Source organism: Lipotes vexillifer, unplaced genomic scaffold (genome assembly GCF_000442215.2).
Source record: "Lipotes vexillifer unplaced genomic scaffold, Lipotes_vexillifer_v1.1 scaffold1725, whole genome shotgun sequence".
In the NCBI taxonomy this organism is placed as follows: domain Eukaryota; kingdom Metazoa; phylum Chordata; class Mammalia; order Artiodactyla; family Lipotidae; genus Lipotes; species Lipotes vexillifer.
In genome coordinates, this window is record NW_006771840.1 from 314,523 (window position 1) to 329,665 (window position 15,143).

At 35.4% G+C, this 15,143-nt stretch overlaps 1 protein-coding gene across 2 annotated transcripts in view; it reads left to right on the forward strand.

Moving 5' to 3' along the window:
- Nucleotides 1–15,143, forward strand: part of ATM (ATM serine/threonine kinase) — a 142,871-nt gene that overhangs the window by 78,880 nt on the left and 48,848 nt on the right. For both annotated transcript variants that reach the window (XM_007447216.1, XM_007447215.1), the window contains exons 35-40: nt 1,554–1,725; nt 4,477–4,618; nt 5,799–5,975; nt 10,523–10,700; nt 12,480–12,567; nt 14,668–14,823. In XM_007447216.1, the coding sequence (XP_007447278.1) occupies nt 1,554–1,725; nt 4,477–4,618; nt 5,799–5,975; nt 10,523–10,700; nt 12,480–12,567; nt 14,668–14,823 (913 nt within the window). The remainder of the gene's footprint in view (nt 1–1,553; nt 1,726–4,476; nt 4,619–5,798; nt 5,976–10,522; nt 10,701–12,479; nt 12,568–14,667; nt 14,824–15,143) is intronic.

The window sequence follows — 15,143 nt, forward strand, 5'->3', positions numbered from 1 at the left end:
GTGGTTGGGAGTCCGCCTGCCAATGCAGGGGATGCGGGTTTGTGCCCCGGTCTGGGAGGATCCCACATGCCGCGGAGCGGCTGGGCCTGTGAGCCATGGCTGCTGAGCCTGCGCGTCCGGAGCCTGTGCTCCGCAACGGGAGAGGCTACAGCAGTGAGAGGCCTGCGTACCGCAAAAAAAAAAAAAGAAAAGTGGGAGAAATAAGAGATGCTTCACAGATTCCACTGTCTTTCAACAGAGTCTTCCTTAACTTCTCAGTGGATGTCTAGTGTCTAGAGTACTTCTTTTCTTGTAAATTTTTTATTGAAATATATCTTACATATAGAAAAGTTGTAAGTATATAACTTGAAGAACTTTTTGCAAAGAGAACACACCTGTGCATCTAGCACCCAGACCAAGAAACAGAACCTTATCTGTACTCTAGAACTTTCCTTTGACCAAGGAATTTACCCTTTGTCCATAGTAGCACTGCTTCTGGGGACAAATGTCACTTGCTACAGGAGGCCTAAGTGGCTTTCCTACATAGCATAAAATCTTAGTGATTTGTACCCACAGCTGATGTCATATTTAATGGTGAAAGATTGAATGTCTTCCTCAGATCAGGAATGAGACAAAGTTGCCCACTGCTATTCACCATTGTACTGGAAGTTATAGCCAGAGCAATTGAACAAAAACTGGAAAGCAAAGAAGTAAAGACTCTCTCTGTTCACAGATGACGTTACTGTATATATATAAAGTCCCAGAAAATCTATAGGAAAGTTCCTATAAGAGAGGTAATAAATGAATTCAGCCAAGTTGCAGGATACAAGATCAACACACAAAATTCATTTGTGTTTCTGTACACCAGCAATGAACAATCTAAGAAGGAAATTCCATTCCATTTACAATTCCATTTATAATAGCATCTAAGAGAATTAAATACTTGGGATAATTTTAGTTAAGGAGGTGAAAGACTTGTGCACATTCTGTTTTTTAGAAGTAAGACACTAAGTACAGCCCACACTCAAGGGGAGAATTAGGCTCCACCTTTTGAAAGGAGGACTATCAAATAATTTTTTAACATGTTTTATTAAATTCCATCATGACTGGGAAAGAACATGAGGGGGCCCTCTGGCATCTTGAAAACATCTATCTTCATCTGGGTAGTGATAGTACAGGTGGGAAAAAAATTGTGTTTTCCTGCATGTATGTGTATGTGTGTGTGTGTGTGAGTTTTCACTGAACTGAGTATTTAAGATTTGTGGTCTTTATGTAATACCCCCCAGAAGATTGATACTCGCATGCAGCTGCTATATTTAGACTTTCTTTAAAAACTACATTCTACTAGTTAATCTATCTCTTGGATATGATTTTATAGGGGAAAATATTGCCAACATGGATGATATGTAAAGGAAATGATACAGTATTTTGTAGCTTCTTTAATCTATTCAACATCTTTGAGAAAACACTTAAATCTTAAAGGATGACAAAACATATTTTTGAAATTAGAAAATTTCTGTTTTATGTATGATCTCTTAGCTATAACTTTACTGAAATGGAATTTCTATATACAGAAGCTGTTGGAAGCTGCTTGGGAGAAGTGGGTCCTATAGATTTCTCTACAATAGCTATACAATATAGTAAAGATACATCTTATACCAAGGCCCTTGAGTTATTTGAAGATAAAGAACTTCAGTGGACCTTCATAATGCTGACCTACCTGAATAATACACTGGTAGAAGATTGGTGAGTATTTAATGATACCTTGTACCTAATAGCACTTAATCTGACATTCAAGATTGATACCTCGTATGAATTAGCATTTCCAATAACTAAAGCATTCTCCTTTTAGTTGCCATACTTTCAGTCTTAAATATTTAATGAATATCATTGTATTTTTATTAATTCACATAATTACTAAAACCCTACTGCTATATGCCAGGTAACTTGATATAGTGATAGATATACCAGACATGATCCATGTTAAATTTTAGTGAGAGTAGACTAGACAGACAATATGAAAACTACCAAGTGGTTCCACACAAAACATTAAGATAGGGGAATGTAAATGGGGTTATTTTGTGCACATGTCAGAATCAAAGGTGCCACTCTCCTCCTGACTAGACATTTTGATCCTTTTAAAATAAGTCATAGAGCAGAAATTTTTTAACTCCAAAAGTCTTAAGCTAATCAGACAGGGCTTTCTTTTGCCCATTAATGCATAGAATGCAAAAGAAAATTGCAACAAATAGTATAATTTCAGCTTGCTGATTGTGAGATTACTTTTTCTCTGTCTTCCACTCCCCATTTATCTATTTTTTTGCAGTTATCTATTTATTATTTACAGATCCTTGAACAATGTGGGGGTTGGGATGCTTGACCCTTTGCTCAGTGGAAAATTCATGTATAATTATAGTTGGCCCTCCCTATCCATGGTTCTGCATCCGAGGAGTCAACCAACTGCAGATTGTGTAGTACTGTAGTATTTACTGTTGAAAAAAATCCATGTATAAATGGACCTGTACAGTTCAAATCCTCGTTGTTCAAGGAGCAGATGTATTTATTTTGATATATTTGAGCACCTTATCACCACCATTTTTGGAGACTGGGTTCAAAGGATTTTTGCCCACAATTGGGCATCGTTTTAAGTAAATAGGTATTTTGCATCCGTTTCCCTATAACACCCCCCACTTCTCTTGGGGAATAAATGATTGGCAATAATGTCTACCTGCTCTGTTTTTATTGTTGATTTAATTTACATGTATCTTTCACTCTTTTGTTGTTATTGTTACAGTAAAAAGGCTGGTATGATTTCCTTCCCAACTTTTTATTATAAAAATTTTCAAGCCTACAGCAAAATTGAAAGAATTTCACAGTTAAATACCCATATACTCACCACCTAGAGTCTTCCTAGATTCTACTATTATTATCCTTGCTTTATCACATTTAGCCATCCTCCTATCCATTTATTAATCTATCTCATTTTTAAAAATGTATTTCAAATTATATTTAGCACAGCTTTTGAAGAGATTTTCCACAGAAAATTTGCAATCATTAAGTGTTTCATTTGTTACACAGTAATTTGCAATTGGTTTTTCTGAAGAAGGTGCACAGAAATATTAGTGTGACTTAAACTTGAGAACCACAGGGATAGGTACAATTTGTTTTTCATGTCTTTTTTGTAAGAGGAAAAAAATCATTACATGTTTGAGGGGCCTCAGGTATACAAAGGGAATGTTGACCAAGGAATTCCCAGAATCATGGAAGACTTCTCTGAGGAAGTGTCATCTAGCTGATCTGAGTGATCAGGAATCAGCTAGAAGTTGATTAGGGTTAAAATATTGCATACAGGGAATAGCTAGAATGGAAATAAGCTTCATGTGTTAGAGGATCAGAAAAAGCCTGGTGTGGAAGAAGATGGTATGAAATGAAATTAGAAAGGTGGGACTAATTCTGATTAAAAAATTTGGATTTTATTTGAAATATATAATGAAGCCATGGAGTTTTAAGCAGAATAGTGCCATGATGCAACTTACATTTTTACTCTGAGATATATGGCAAATGGCTTGTGATCAGGCAAAAATGGAAACAGAAAGCTGATTATGAAACTATTGTGGTAGTCCAGAGGAGAAATCATGGTGACTTGGATAAGGGTGGTGGTAATGGAGATGAGATGGAACACGGATGGAACTAGGGTATGTTTTTAACATAGAGGCAGCAGGACGTGCTGATGAATTGGATGTGGAGTAGTGAAGGAAAGAAAGGAAGGAGAGATGAATCCAGGTTTAGGGTTTATCCTTCTATGTCTTAAATTGAGACATAGAATTAAGCCTTTACTTGACAGCTCATCATCATTTATAGTATCAGGCTTTATGACATTTTTTGTCAGCTGTCATATTTTCAGTACTCTTGTATTGCAGCCCTCCTTTACTTAATTTTTTGCAAAAGAGAAGGATGTTCAATTTTTTATTAGAGGTTTTAGATGCCTTACCTAATGATTTCAACTAGCTTCTGGTCAGAATAAGTACATACTTCCTGTTTGTTTAAAATTGTCCTAGACAATAATTTTATTTCCATTCTGTGTTACCCCAAATTATTTGTACCTCTTAGAGAAGAAAATGGTAAAATATTTTTTTCTTGGGTGAATTAGTATTCTGTCATTCTTATTACTCATTCTTATTAGTCAATGTTATTCTCAAGTATTTCTTTTTATGAGTTTTTAATTTATAGTAGTCATAAACTTTATTATGTTGAATGAAGGTAATTGCTGTTACAGTGAGTAGTAACTCATGTTTACTCAAGGAATATTAAAAATCCTTTGATAATTTTTGCTTTGATGTTATAGAATTTAATAGATGTAAAATTTCCTAATTGTAAATATTTCCTAGTATAAATTTAAAATTTTAGATTTTAATTTTTTCATTGGGAGTTGCTTAACATTCATCAAGATTAATAGTTGATATACTTTGTGGCATTTGAATTATATGTGTTTTTCAGTGTCAAAGTGCGATCAGCAGCTGTTACCTGTTTGAAAAGCATTTTAGCCACAAAAACTGGACATAGTTTCTGGGAGATTTATAAGATGACAAATGATCCCATGCTGATCTATCTACAGCCTTTTCGAACATCAAGGAAAAAGGTCTCTCAAATAATGAATGTTTATTGAATATCCACTATATCTAGAACAGTTCTATTTGCTGTGGGATATGAATATCATATTGCTTACTTACACTAACATTTACCTTTCTTGGAAACAATTCTAGCTGTGCTTTTTGAATCCAAGGGATTTGTATTTTTAGTTATGGCAGTGTGGAAAAGCTGAGATGGGTAACCTAAAGAAATGATGGTTTATTTGGGGGGATAGGAGGAGTTCTTTTTTATTTTTTATTTTTTTATTTTTTTAATAGATCTTTATTGGAGTATAATTGCTTCACAATATTGTGTTAGTTTCTGTTGCACAACAAAGCGAATCAGCCATATGCATACACATGTCCCCATATTCCCTGGTAGGAGGAGTTCCTAATGACAGGCTTTTTTTCCTTAGGAGTAGAAAACCCTTACTTTGATCCCATGAAAGCTGTTTATAGATATTGTGATCAACAAGCAAGTGTTTATTTCCATAGCAAGTTAAAGTATCACTACCCTCTAGTGAAATTTAAGATGGCATATAGATTTCTCCCTTTTCCATGTTGATATCATAACAAGGTTCCACTGAAGGTACTCTATGAAAGATACTTAAGAACTCTTACTTCTCCTTTATTTTGTTTAATATTTTCTTTTCATAAAGCAACTGAGAAATATGCTGTTAAGTTTTCACCAATTTAACTTCAGGGCTTACACCCATCGTTGAAATGATACTTTTAATGTATCGTAATATAATTTTTGTCTCAGTGAAATTATTGACAATATAAGCTATTAATAAAACTAATAGTATAACCTGTAAAACACTGTAGTTTTAACATTTTAAAATTTCATTTCATTCCAAAATCAACTCTGTATGGTAGATTTGGACTGGATTCATGCATGAGACAGATGAGGCAGAGAGTCTGTGATGTATTTAACATACCACTAGTGAGCTGAGAGTAGAAGTTAAGTTTCCTGCTGTTTAGATCAGTAATTTTTTACCAGATGACTCTGCCTCTCATAAACATAAATGTATTTTAATTTTAAAAGGTAACTGATGCCTCAAGATTTAGTTTTAAGCATATTTAGTTTTATTTGGAAACAGATTTGTTTATGCCTAGATATTTGTTTGGCGTAGGAAAGGTAAAATGTATTTCTGGTTACCTTATTTACGTTTTCTCATCACTTTTTTCTAGTTTTTAGAAGTACCTAGACTTGACAAAGAAAGTCCTTTAGAAGGCTTGGATAATACAAGCCTGTGGATTCCTCAAAGTGAAAATCATGACATTTGGTTAAAGACACTGACTTGTGCTTTCTTGAATAGTGGAGGCACAAAAAGTGAAGTTCTTCAGTTATTAAAGCCAATGTGTGAGGTAAGAAGATTAATTAGTCTGACTTATTCCCTTTCTAACTTTGTGTTTTTCATTTGAGCTTTCTCATAATAATTTTCTTTGATGATCTCATTCCATTTCTCTTTTGTGTGAATGTTCATGGCCTGTATATAAAAAGAGTGCTTTGTACTGCACATCATCTTCATGCAACGTCACCTATATTCAGCTGTTGTGAATCCATCCAACAGGGTGTCTTTATTTATCCAGAACTTTATGCAGTAGGTTTCAGCTGCGGGGTAGCTACATATTGGATGCTGTGTTAGTTTCTGCTGTAGAGCAAAGTGAATCAGTTATACATATACATATATCCGCTCTTTTTCCCTGTGCTATACAGTAGGTCCTTCTAGTTATCTATTTTATATATAGTAGTGTGTGTGTGTTAATCCCAGTCTCCCAGTTTATACCCCCCTCACTATCTCCCCTTGTAACCATAAGTTTGTTTTCTACATCTCTGACTCTATTTCTGTTTTGTAAATAAGACCATTTGTACCATATTATTAGATTCCACATATAAGTGATATGTGTTATTTGTCTTTCTCTGACTGACTTCACTCAATATGACAATCTCTAGGTCCATCCATGTTGCTACAAATGGCATTATTTCGTTCTTTTTTATGGCTGAGAGTAATATTCCATTGTATATATGTATATCTTTTTTTATCCATTCCTCTGTTGATGGAAATTTAGGTTGCTTCCATGTCCTGGCTATTGTAAATAATGCTGCAGTGAACATTGGGGTGCATGAATTGTTTCAGATTATGGTTTTCTCTGGATATATGCCCAGGAGTGGGATTGCAGAATCATATGGTAGCTCTATTTTTAGTTTTTTAAGGAATCTCCATACTGTTCTCCATAGTGGTTGTACCAGTTTACATTCCCACCAGTAGTGTAGGAGGGTTCCCTTTTCTCCACACCCTCTCCAGCACTTACTGTTTGTACATTTTTTGATGATGGCCATTCTGACTGGCTGAAGTGATACCTTATTGTAGTTTTAATTTGCATTTCTCTAATAATTAGTGATGTTTAGCATCTTTTCATATGCTTTTTGGCCATCTGTATGTCTTTGGAGAAATGTCTATTTTGATATTTTGCTCATTTTTTTGATTGAGTTGTTTGCTTTTTTGATATTGAGCTGTATGGCCTATTTGTATATTTTGGAGCATACTCCCTTGTCTGTTGCTTCATTTGCAAATATTTTCTCCCATTCTGTGGGTTATCTTTTCATTTGTTTATGGTTTCCTTTGCTATGCAAAAGCTAAAAGTTTAATTAGGTCCCATTTTTTTATTTTTGTTTTTATTTTCATTGCTCTAGGAAGTGGATCAAAAAAGATCTTGCTGTGACTTATGTCAGAGAGTCTTCTGCCTGTGTTTTCCTCTAAGAGTTTTATAGTATCTGGCCTTAACATTTAGGTCTTTAATCCATTTTGAGTTTATTTTTGTGTATGGTGTTAGAGAGTGTTTTAATTTCATTCTTTTACATGTAGCTGTCTAGTTTTCCCAGCACCACTTATTGAAGAGACTGTCTTCTCCATTGTATATTCTTGCCTCCCTTGTCATAGATTAGGTTACCATAGGTGTGTGAGTTTATCTCTGGACTTTCTATCCTGTTCCAGTGATCTCTATTCCTGTTTTTGTGCCAGTACCATGCTATTTTGATTACTGTAGCTTTGTAGTTTCATCTGAACTCAGGGAGCCTGATTTCTCCAGCTCTGTTTTTCATTCTCAAGATTGCTTTGGCTATTTGTGGTCTTTTGTGTTTCCATACAAATCGTAAAATTCTTTGTTCTAATTCTTTGAAAAATGCCATTGGTAATTTGATAGGGATTGCACTGAATCTGTAGATTGCTTTTGGTAGTATAGTCATTTTGACAATATTGATTCTTCCAATCCAAGAGCATGGTGTATCTCTCCATCTGTTTGTGTCATCTTTGATTTCTTTCATCAGTGTCTTATAGTTTTCTGAGTACAGGTCTTTTGCCTCCTTAGGTAGATTTATTCCTAAGTGTTTTGTTCTTTTTGATGCGATGGTAAATGGGATTGTTTCCTTGATTTTTCTTTCTGATCTTTCGTTGTTAGTGTATAAGAATGCAAGAGATTTCTGTGTATTAATTTTGTACCCTGCAACTTTAACAAATTCATTGATTAGCTCTAGTAGTTTTCTGATAGCATCTTTAGGGTTTTCTGTGTATAGTAGTGTCATGTCATCTGCAAACAGTGACAGTTTTACTTTTTCTTTTCCAATTTGCATTCCTTTTATTTCGTTTTCCTCTTTGATTGCTGTGGCTAGAACTTCGAGTACTGTGTTGAATAAGAGTGGTAAGAGTGGACATCCTTGTCTTGTTCCTGATCTTAAAGGAAATGCTTTCAGTTTTTCACCATTGAGAAAGATGTTTGCTGTGGGTTTGTCATATATGCCCTTTATTATGTTGAGGTAGGTTCCCTCTCCCTCTGGAGAGTTTTTATCCTAAATGGGTGTTGCATTTTGTCAAAAGCTTTTTCTGCATGAATTCTGTGACATGCTTTCTTGAGTGAGAAAAGAGGTGTGGTTGCAGTTAGCATTGCTTTTTTATTTTGGGGGGTACACTACCATTTATTTCATTAGAGAGTAATGGTACCTGCCAAGGTCAAACAAAAAGTTTATATGCTTTTATCAAATGTATCCTCTAAAACAGCACAATGTGATGATTCTCTAAGACTTTAAAAGCTGACCTAATTTATAATACTGTCAAGCATGATTCAACAGAAATATGAAAACAAAATATCTGACTAGTTAAACATCTACCAACTAAAAATAACTGATAAAGAAGTGAATATTTTGGTAAAGTACCCTATTGAAAGCAGTTTGTAAAGCAGTCTTTGTTTCTACAGAAAAAATGTTAACAGTGAATAAATCATCGCACTCTCTGCAGTACTACACTGCGTTCGTAGCAGTTCAGAGGACTTATGCCCTCAGCTGCTGCAAGTGATACCAGCTGAGAACACCCTTCAGAATTGCCTTGATAATAGAGAGTTGCTGCACCCCAAATCATACCCTATTCCCAGGGCAACCTGCATTCAATGACTGGTTGACCTTAGAGTATAAAAGCTCTGCACCATTACCACAACTCAAGACGGCTCTGAAGGTCCACCTCAGCTTCTGAGCTCCCCACAGGGTTGGTGGAGGCCTTTGTTGCTGCCACACCACACCCCAGCTTTTCCCTCACTTCAGTCCTGCTTCTTCCTTCCCTTCCTTCTACAGACATTGATCCCAAGAGCACTCCCTAGTAAACCTTCTGCACTGCATGCTGATCCTGCCTCTGTCTGGCATACTGGCATAGAGTTAAGCACCCTAACATGTGTTTGATATAATAAACAACATCTTCTGAAAAAAAAAAAAAGTGAGTGATACCCTGGATACACACACAACTCGTTTCTCATTAATAAATAAACCTAAGATTTTTTAAACACTTTTTAAAAAAATAAATTTATTTTATTTTATTATTATTTTTTAAATTTTTGGCTGCATTGGGTCTTCGTTGCTGCACACGGGCCCTCTCCAGCTGTGGCGAGTGGGGGCCACTCGTGGTCGCTGTGCGTGGGCTTCTCATTGTGGTGGCCTCTCCCTTTGCGGAGCACGGGCTCCAGGCGTGTGGGCTTCAGCAGCTGCGGCACACAGGCTCAGCAGCTGTGGCTCATGGACTCCAGAGCGAAGCTCCATAGTTGTGGCATACAGGCTTAGTTGCTCAGTGGCATGTGGGATCCTCCTGGACCAGGGTTCGAGTCCATGTCCCCTGCATTGGCAGGTGGAGTCTTAACCGCTGCACCACCAGGGAAGCCCGTAAGATTTTTAGAACATTCTGACTTTGGGCCAGAAGATAAAATGTTCCAAATATACATTCATAGACACACACACACACACACAATTCTTAGTTACTTCTGTATTTCCAAAACTGGCTTTTTTTTTTTTTTTTTTTTCCTTGCGGTACCACAAGCATGATTCAACAGAAATTTGTGGTCCTGGTATACCACAAATAAGTACCCTAATTTTATGCCCAGAAATTGGGGTTTATTAAAAAGTAAACATTTTAACATGACTGTTGTAGCACTTCACTGAATGTAGAAAATGTTCAAAAATCAAATTTTCAGCTTTTCTCTTAAATTTTGATCCCCATTTTCCCTTTTATCAAATTAGAAAACTGCTTCTGTTATTAGTAACACTTTTCAACTGTGAAGTTTTTTTTACAGTAGTGACATAATAATTTCATTTGTCAGCAATGTCCTATTTTATTATATGCAAGTGGCCTAGACTGAAAATGAGCACTTGCAGTGTAATGTATTGGTTTGATTTAGATATTCTAGGTTAGTTTGATTTTTTTTTAACACTACCTAGTATACATGTTTTTTGTATGTTTTTTAGTAGTACATAGAGTACATGACAGATTCATCTGTCATTTTTTAAAAAAGCTTAATATGTCAGTAACAGGGAATGAAAATTTTAAGTAAAATATTTTTACTGAAAACTATTGACTGAATGTATTTGTATATTCTAGGTGAAAACTGACTTTTGTCAGACTGTGCTTCCATACTTGATCCATGACATTTTAATCCAAGATACAAATGAATCATGGAGAAATCTGCTTTCTACACACATTCAGGGATTTTTCACTAACTGTTTCAGACACTGCTCAGAAACAAGCCGATCCACAACTCCTGCAAATTTGGATTCAGGTATTCTGTTAAATTTCTCAAATTTATACTGTTAACATCTCAGTTCTAGGGAAAAATAGTTTGAATCCCATCAAGGCCCTTGTAGGCTTAATTCCATAACCTCTAAACATCTGTTCTCTTATCTGTATAATGGTCTTATCTGTATAAAGTTGTAGCAAGTTTTCGATGAGGTAATGTATGTAAAACAACTAGGATAATACTTGATGCATAGTATCCCTTCAGTAAATATTGACTACTATTAATGGAGCAACTAATTGAGCATTCAGTGTATGTCAAGCACCGTGCTTGGCACTGGCAGTGAGGATGTGAACAAGACATAACCCTACATTCTAGTAACTGAAACAGCAGACAAATAAATGCAACCACATATTATAGGTACTGTGCTGGAGATGTGATGGAATTTTATATTAGAGCTATGGCCAACTCATTTTTTAAAAGCAACTTTTTTTTTTAATAAAAAAATCATATTTATTGTGGGAAATACAGAAAAATTGGCATAAATTAAACAAATTAAATCACCCATAATTCTGTCATCTAGGATAACTACAATTAACATTTGGTATATATACATCAGTTTTTGTTGTTGTTGTTGCTGTTGTTTTTGCAGTACGCGGGCTTCTCACTGCTGTGGGCTCTCCCGTTGCAGAGCACAGGCTCTGGACGCACAGGCCCAGCGGCCATGGCTCACGGGCCCAGCCGCTCCGTGGCATGTGGGATCCTCCCGGACCGGGGCACGAACCCATGGCCCCTGCATCAGCAGGCGGCCTCTCAACCACTGCGCCACCAGGGAAGCCCTATACGTCAGTTTTTTAAAACAAACATTGGATTATGCTTTACTTACTTTTATAACCTACTTTCCTTCCATGCTATATAAGAAGTATTTCCCATGCTAAGAGCTTATTGCAGGAAAAATTCAATGAGGAATTGGATACACATAATACATATATACATAGTTGAGGGCTCTTCGTGGGTCAGATTTTCAAACCTAAATTTGAAAAAAGAAAAATGTTTACAGATTTGTCATGTTAACTTACTGTCTTTAATATTGATGCATATTACTAATGTATTTTATGTACAAACATAAAACTAGGTACAAATTCACTTACTGTACTTCAAGACCAACATAATTATAAGAATAGTATTGAGTTAATGTGATATTTTGCTGCAACTAAATTATTCTTCCCAACCTTGACTATGGTTCCAGTTGCTTTGACATAGGTTGTGATTACTCGATTCTCCCAATTACTTCCTTTTACTTTCACTACCACAGCCTTTATATGACATGACCGTGTTGCCATTTAAACTTTACTGTGCTCTGTTTTATTATTTATGTATGTTCCTTTTTATTGGCTAACAGCGTCCGGAGCCTGTGCTCCGCAACGGGAGAGGCCTCAACAGTGAGGGGCCCATGTACCGCAAAAAAATAAAAATAAAAAAGTTTCTTAGGCTAGTTGGTGAGTTCTGTGTGGTCACAAATAGTCTTTGTTATATGGTTGTATATTGAGCCCCTAGTACATTGAAAAATCCTAGGTAAATAGTTTTTGAATCAATGAATTAGTCCTCTTCAGAAATAAAATATAAATTACTATTAAATTCTCAGTTTTTTTAAGCTTAATAGTTTCTTTTAAAAGAAAAAGAAATGCCATTAAATTCCATTTATTGAAAACCAATTTTGTGCCAGAACCTTATAGTGTAGAGGAAGACAGATTCACAAACAAAAGGGAGAAAGTGCTTAAGCAAGTCTGCCTGGGACTGAGAGGACATATCTTTGTTTGTCAGAGTCAGAGCACTTTTTCCGATGCCATTTGGATAAAAAATCACAAAGAACAATGCTTGCTGTTGTGGACTACATGAGGAGACAAAAGAGGTAATGTAACTATTGGTTCTTGAGTTGGGGATTTAGAAGTGTAACTTGTTATTGCTGGCTGAATTTTAACATGATTCTTTGAGGTAATGCTACTGCAAGTTGCTGTATTTAATATGTGTGATGCTTATATCTCCTTGTGGATATAGGGTGGCACTTTGGTGAAATCAATGTCAGGAACTCTGAATTCTTTTTCTTTTTCGTGGAAGTATAGTTGATTTACAATATTGTGTTAGTTTCAGGTGTTCAGCAAAGTGATTCAGTTATATATATGTGTTTTTTTTCAGATTATTTTCCATTATGGGTTATTACAAAATAAATTACAAGATATTGAATACTGTAGGAACTCTGACCCCCAACTGTAATAGTAACAGTGTTATCTTTGCTAAATCATTCACTCTTTGGGGGCTTTAGTTTATTTCATTTACAGTGAAGGAAAGGAGTAAGTGATTTTCCAGGTTAATTTTAGTTGCATTACTCCTCTTTTAACATTTCTCTTTACATTTTGTCTCAAGTAGCTAGAGTTATGTAAAACCTCCTGCATGTATCTTTATTATGAAACATGTTTCTTTACTATGTACCATGGTCTTCAAAATCTGTGGTTCTGTATAGTGATGTTGTGCTATAGCCGTGTTTATTTTCTCGATTGCTTTATAATACAGTATTTTTGTTCCTATTATTTCTCTTGAGATTTTTAACAGTGAGTGCAGGAATTTCTAGAGAGGATGGTCTGACTGATGTCTGCTGCTCCAGAGTTGACCAGAACTTTGAAGAAATAATGTAGTAGGTCTAAATAATGTAATAGGTAGTCATTGATGTCTCATTAGTTTGTTTGGTGGTAGTGGCAGTGGTTGATAAAAATGGGAGGGAATGGTAGGGGAAAACTGAAAAATTGTTTAACCTAAATGCATTTACATCTTAAAAATTAATTCCTCTATATCCCCCTCATTCCTTTCCATCCCACTCTTAGAAAAAGAAGTGTTAGACCTTTCAGGGTTTGTGTTTCTGGTTAGAAAGTTACTGATTCACCATATTGTTTTGTATTGAATCCTCTTGTGAGAAAGCCCATAAGAAGCTTTAACTATAGCTGGAAACATGTCTTTTCTCAGTGTTGGGAGGCAGTTTCTGAATCATTCATTTTTAATTTATCATTGAGTTAGAATGGTATTGACATTAGTTGGCCTTGGAGAAGATAACGTTTCTCAACATTAAGTTTTTATTCCAAATACGACCTTGAAGAAGATTCCTTGAGAGAATATGACTGGGACATAGAATAAAGGGTAAGGACCTGAGTTCAGGTTCACGTTTCTCAGAACAGCTACAATTAAGTCTTGGCTATGTGATAGGCACTTTATTCACCAGGTTTGTAAGCATTATTTACTCATTACAACTATTCTCTGAGGTATATATTGTTTCTGCATTTTACAAATGAAGAAATTGAGCCTTAAGAAGTTAAGTTGCCAAAATTCATACAGCTTGTAGTAGGTGAACCAGCTGGATTTGAACCTAGCTAGAGTATCCTATGCTAATACCAGTGCTCTTAACCACTACCATGTCACATCTGTATAATGTTTGTTTTGAAAAAGATAATATCATGGTCCCTTCCAGTTATGGCCTGTTGTTATCACAGTGGAAGATTTTTTTAAAATAACCTCAACCTAGGCAACTAAGAAGAAAATTAACTGCAATAGGAAAGACATGTAAATGTGTCTTAGAAGAAACAATATTTTCATTGAATTGGCCATTTAAAAACACTCGTGTGTGTGTTATTAGTTATTCTGTATAGCCTATTCTTAGCCTATGGTCGATGGATCCCTCATTGGAGGGAGTATATGAACCCCAAATTTGTATGGGATGATGGTTCATAGCTTTCATCAGACTTTCTAAGAGGTGTGTGATCCAAAAAGAGTCACAGAGCTCTTCAGCTATGTTATGTTAGATGTTCATAGTTATATATTGGGGGTATGTTGTTTTTGGTTATTTAAATGTAATTGTCTTTTTAACTAGCATTTGCTACCATTGGATTCTATATCAGCATACTTTTCTTTTGGCATTTAAGTTAAAGAAATGGACATGACTAGATATTTAAATTTTTTTCTTTAGACCGTCTTTAGGAACAGTTTTTGATGATGCTTTCTGGCTGGAATTGAATTATCTAGAGGTTGCCAAGGTAGCTCAGTCTTGTGCTGCTCATTTTACGGCATTGCTCTATGCAGAAATCTATGCAGATAAGAAGAACATGGACGATCAAGAGAAAAGGTAATGGAATTTGGAAGTTTTTGTTTGTAAAATTGGTGTTGACATTGTTTCATTAAAGGTATATATTAAACATTTGTTTTACTGCCACTCCCATTTAAAAGATATTTTAGATAGATGTTCTCTACCTTTTAAAGAGAAATGATAATAAAAATTTTTTAAAGAAATAAGCAATTCTTCTCTGAAATAGAGATGTTTATTACTTAAGAATTATAAAAATTATACACATAGCAAGCTCCTGGGGGACAGAGATCATCCTTATTTTCCTCTGTATTCCCCATAGTAACTAGCATTGGGAACTTAATATAAGTGATCAATAATTA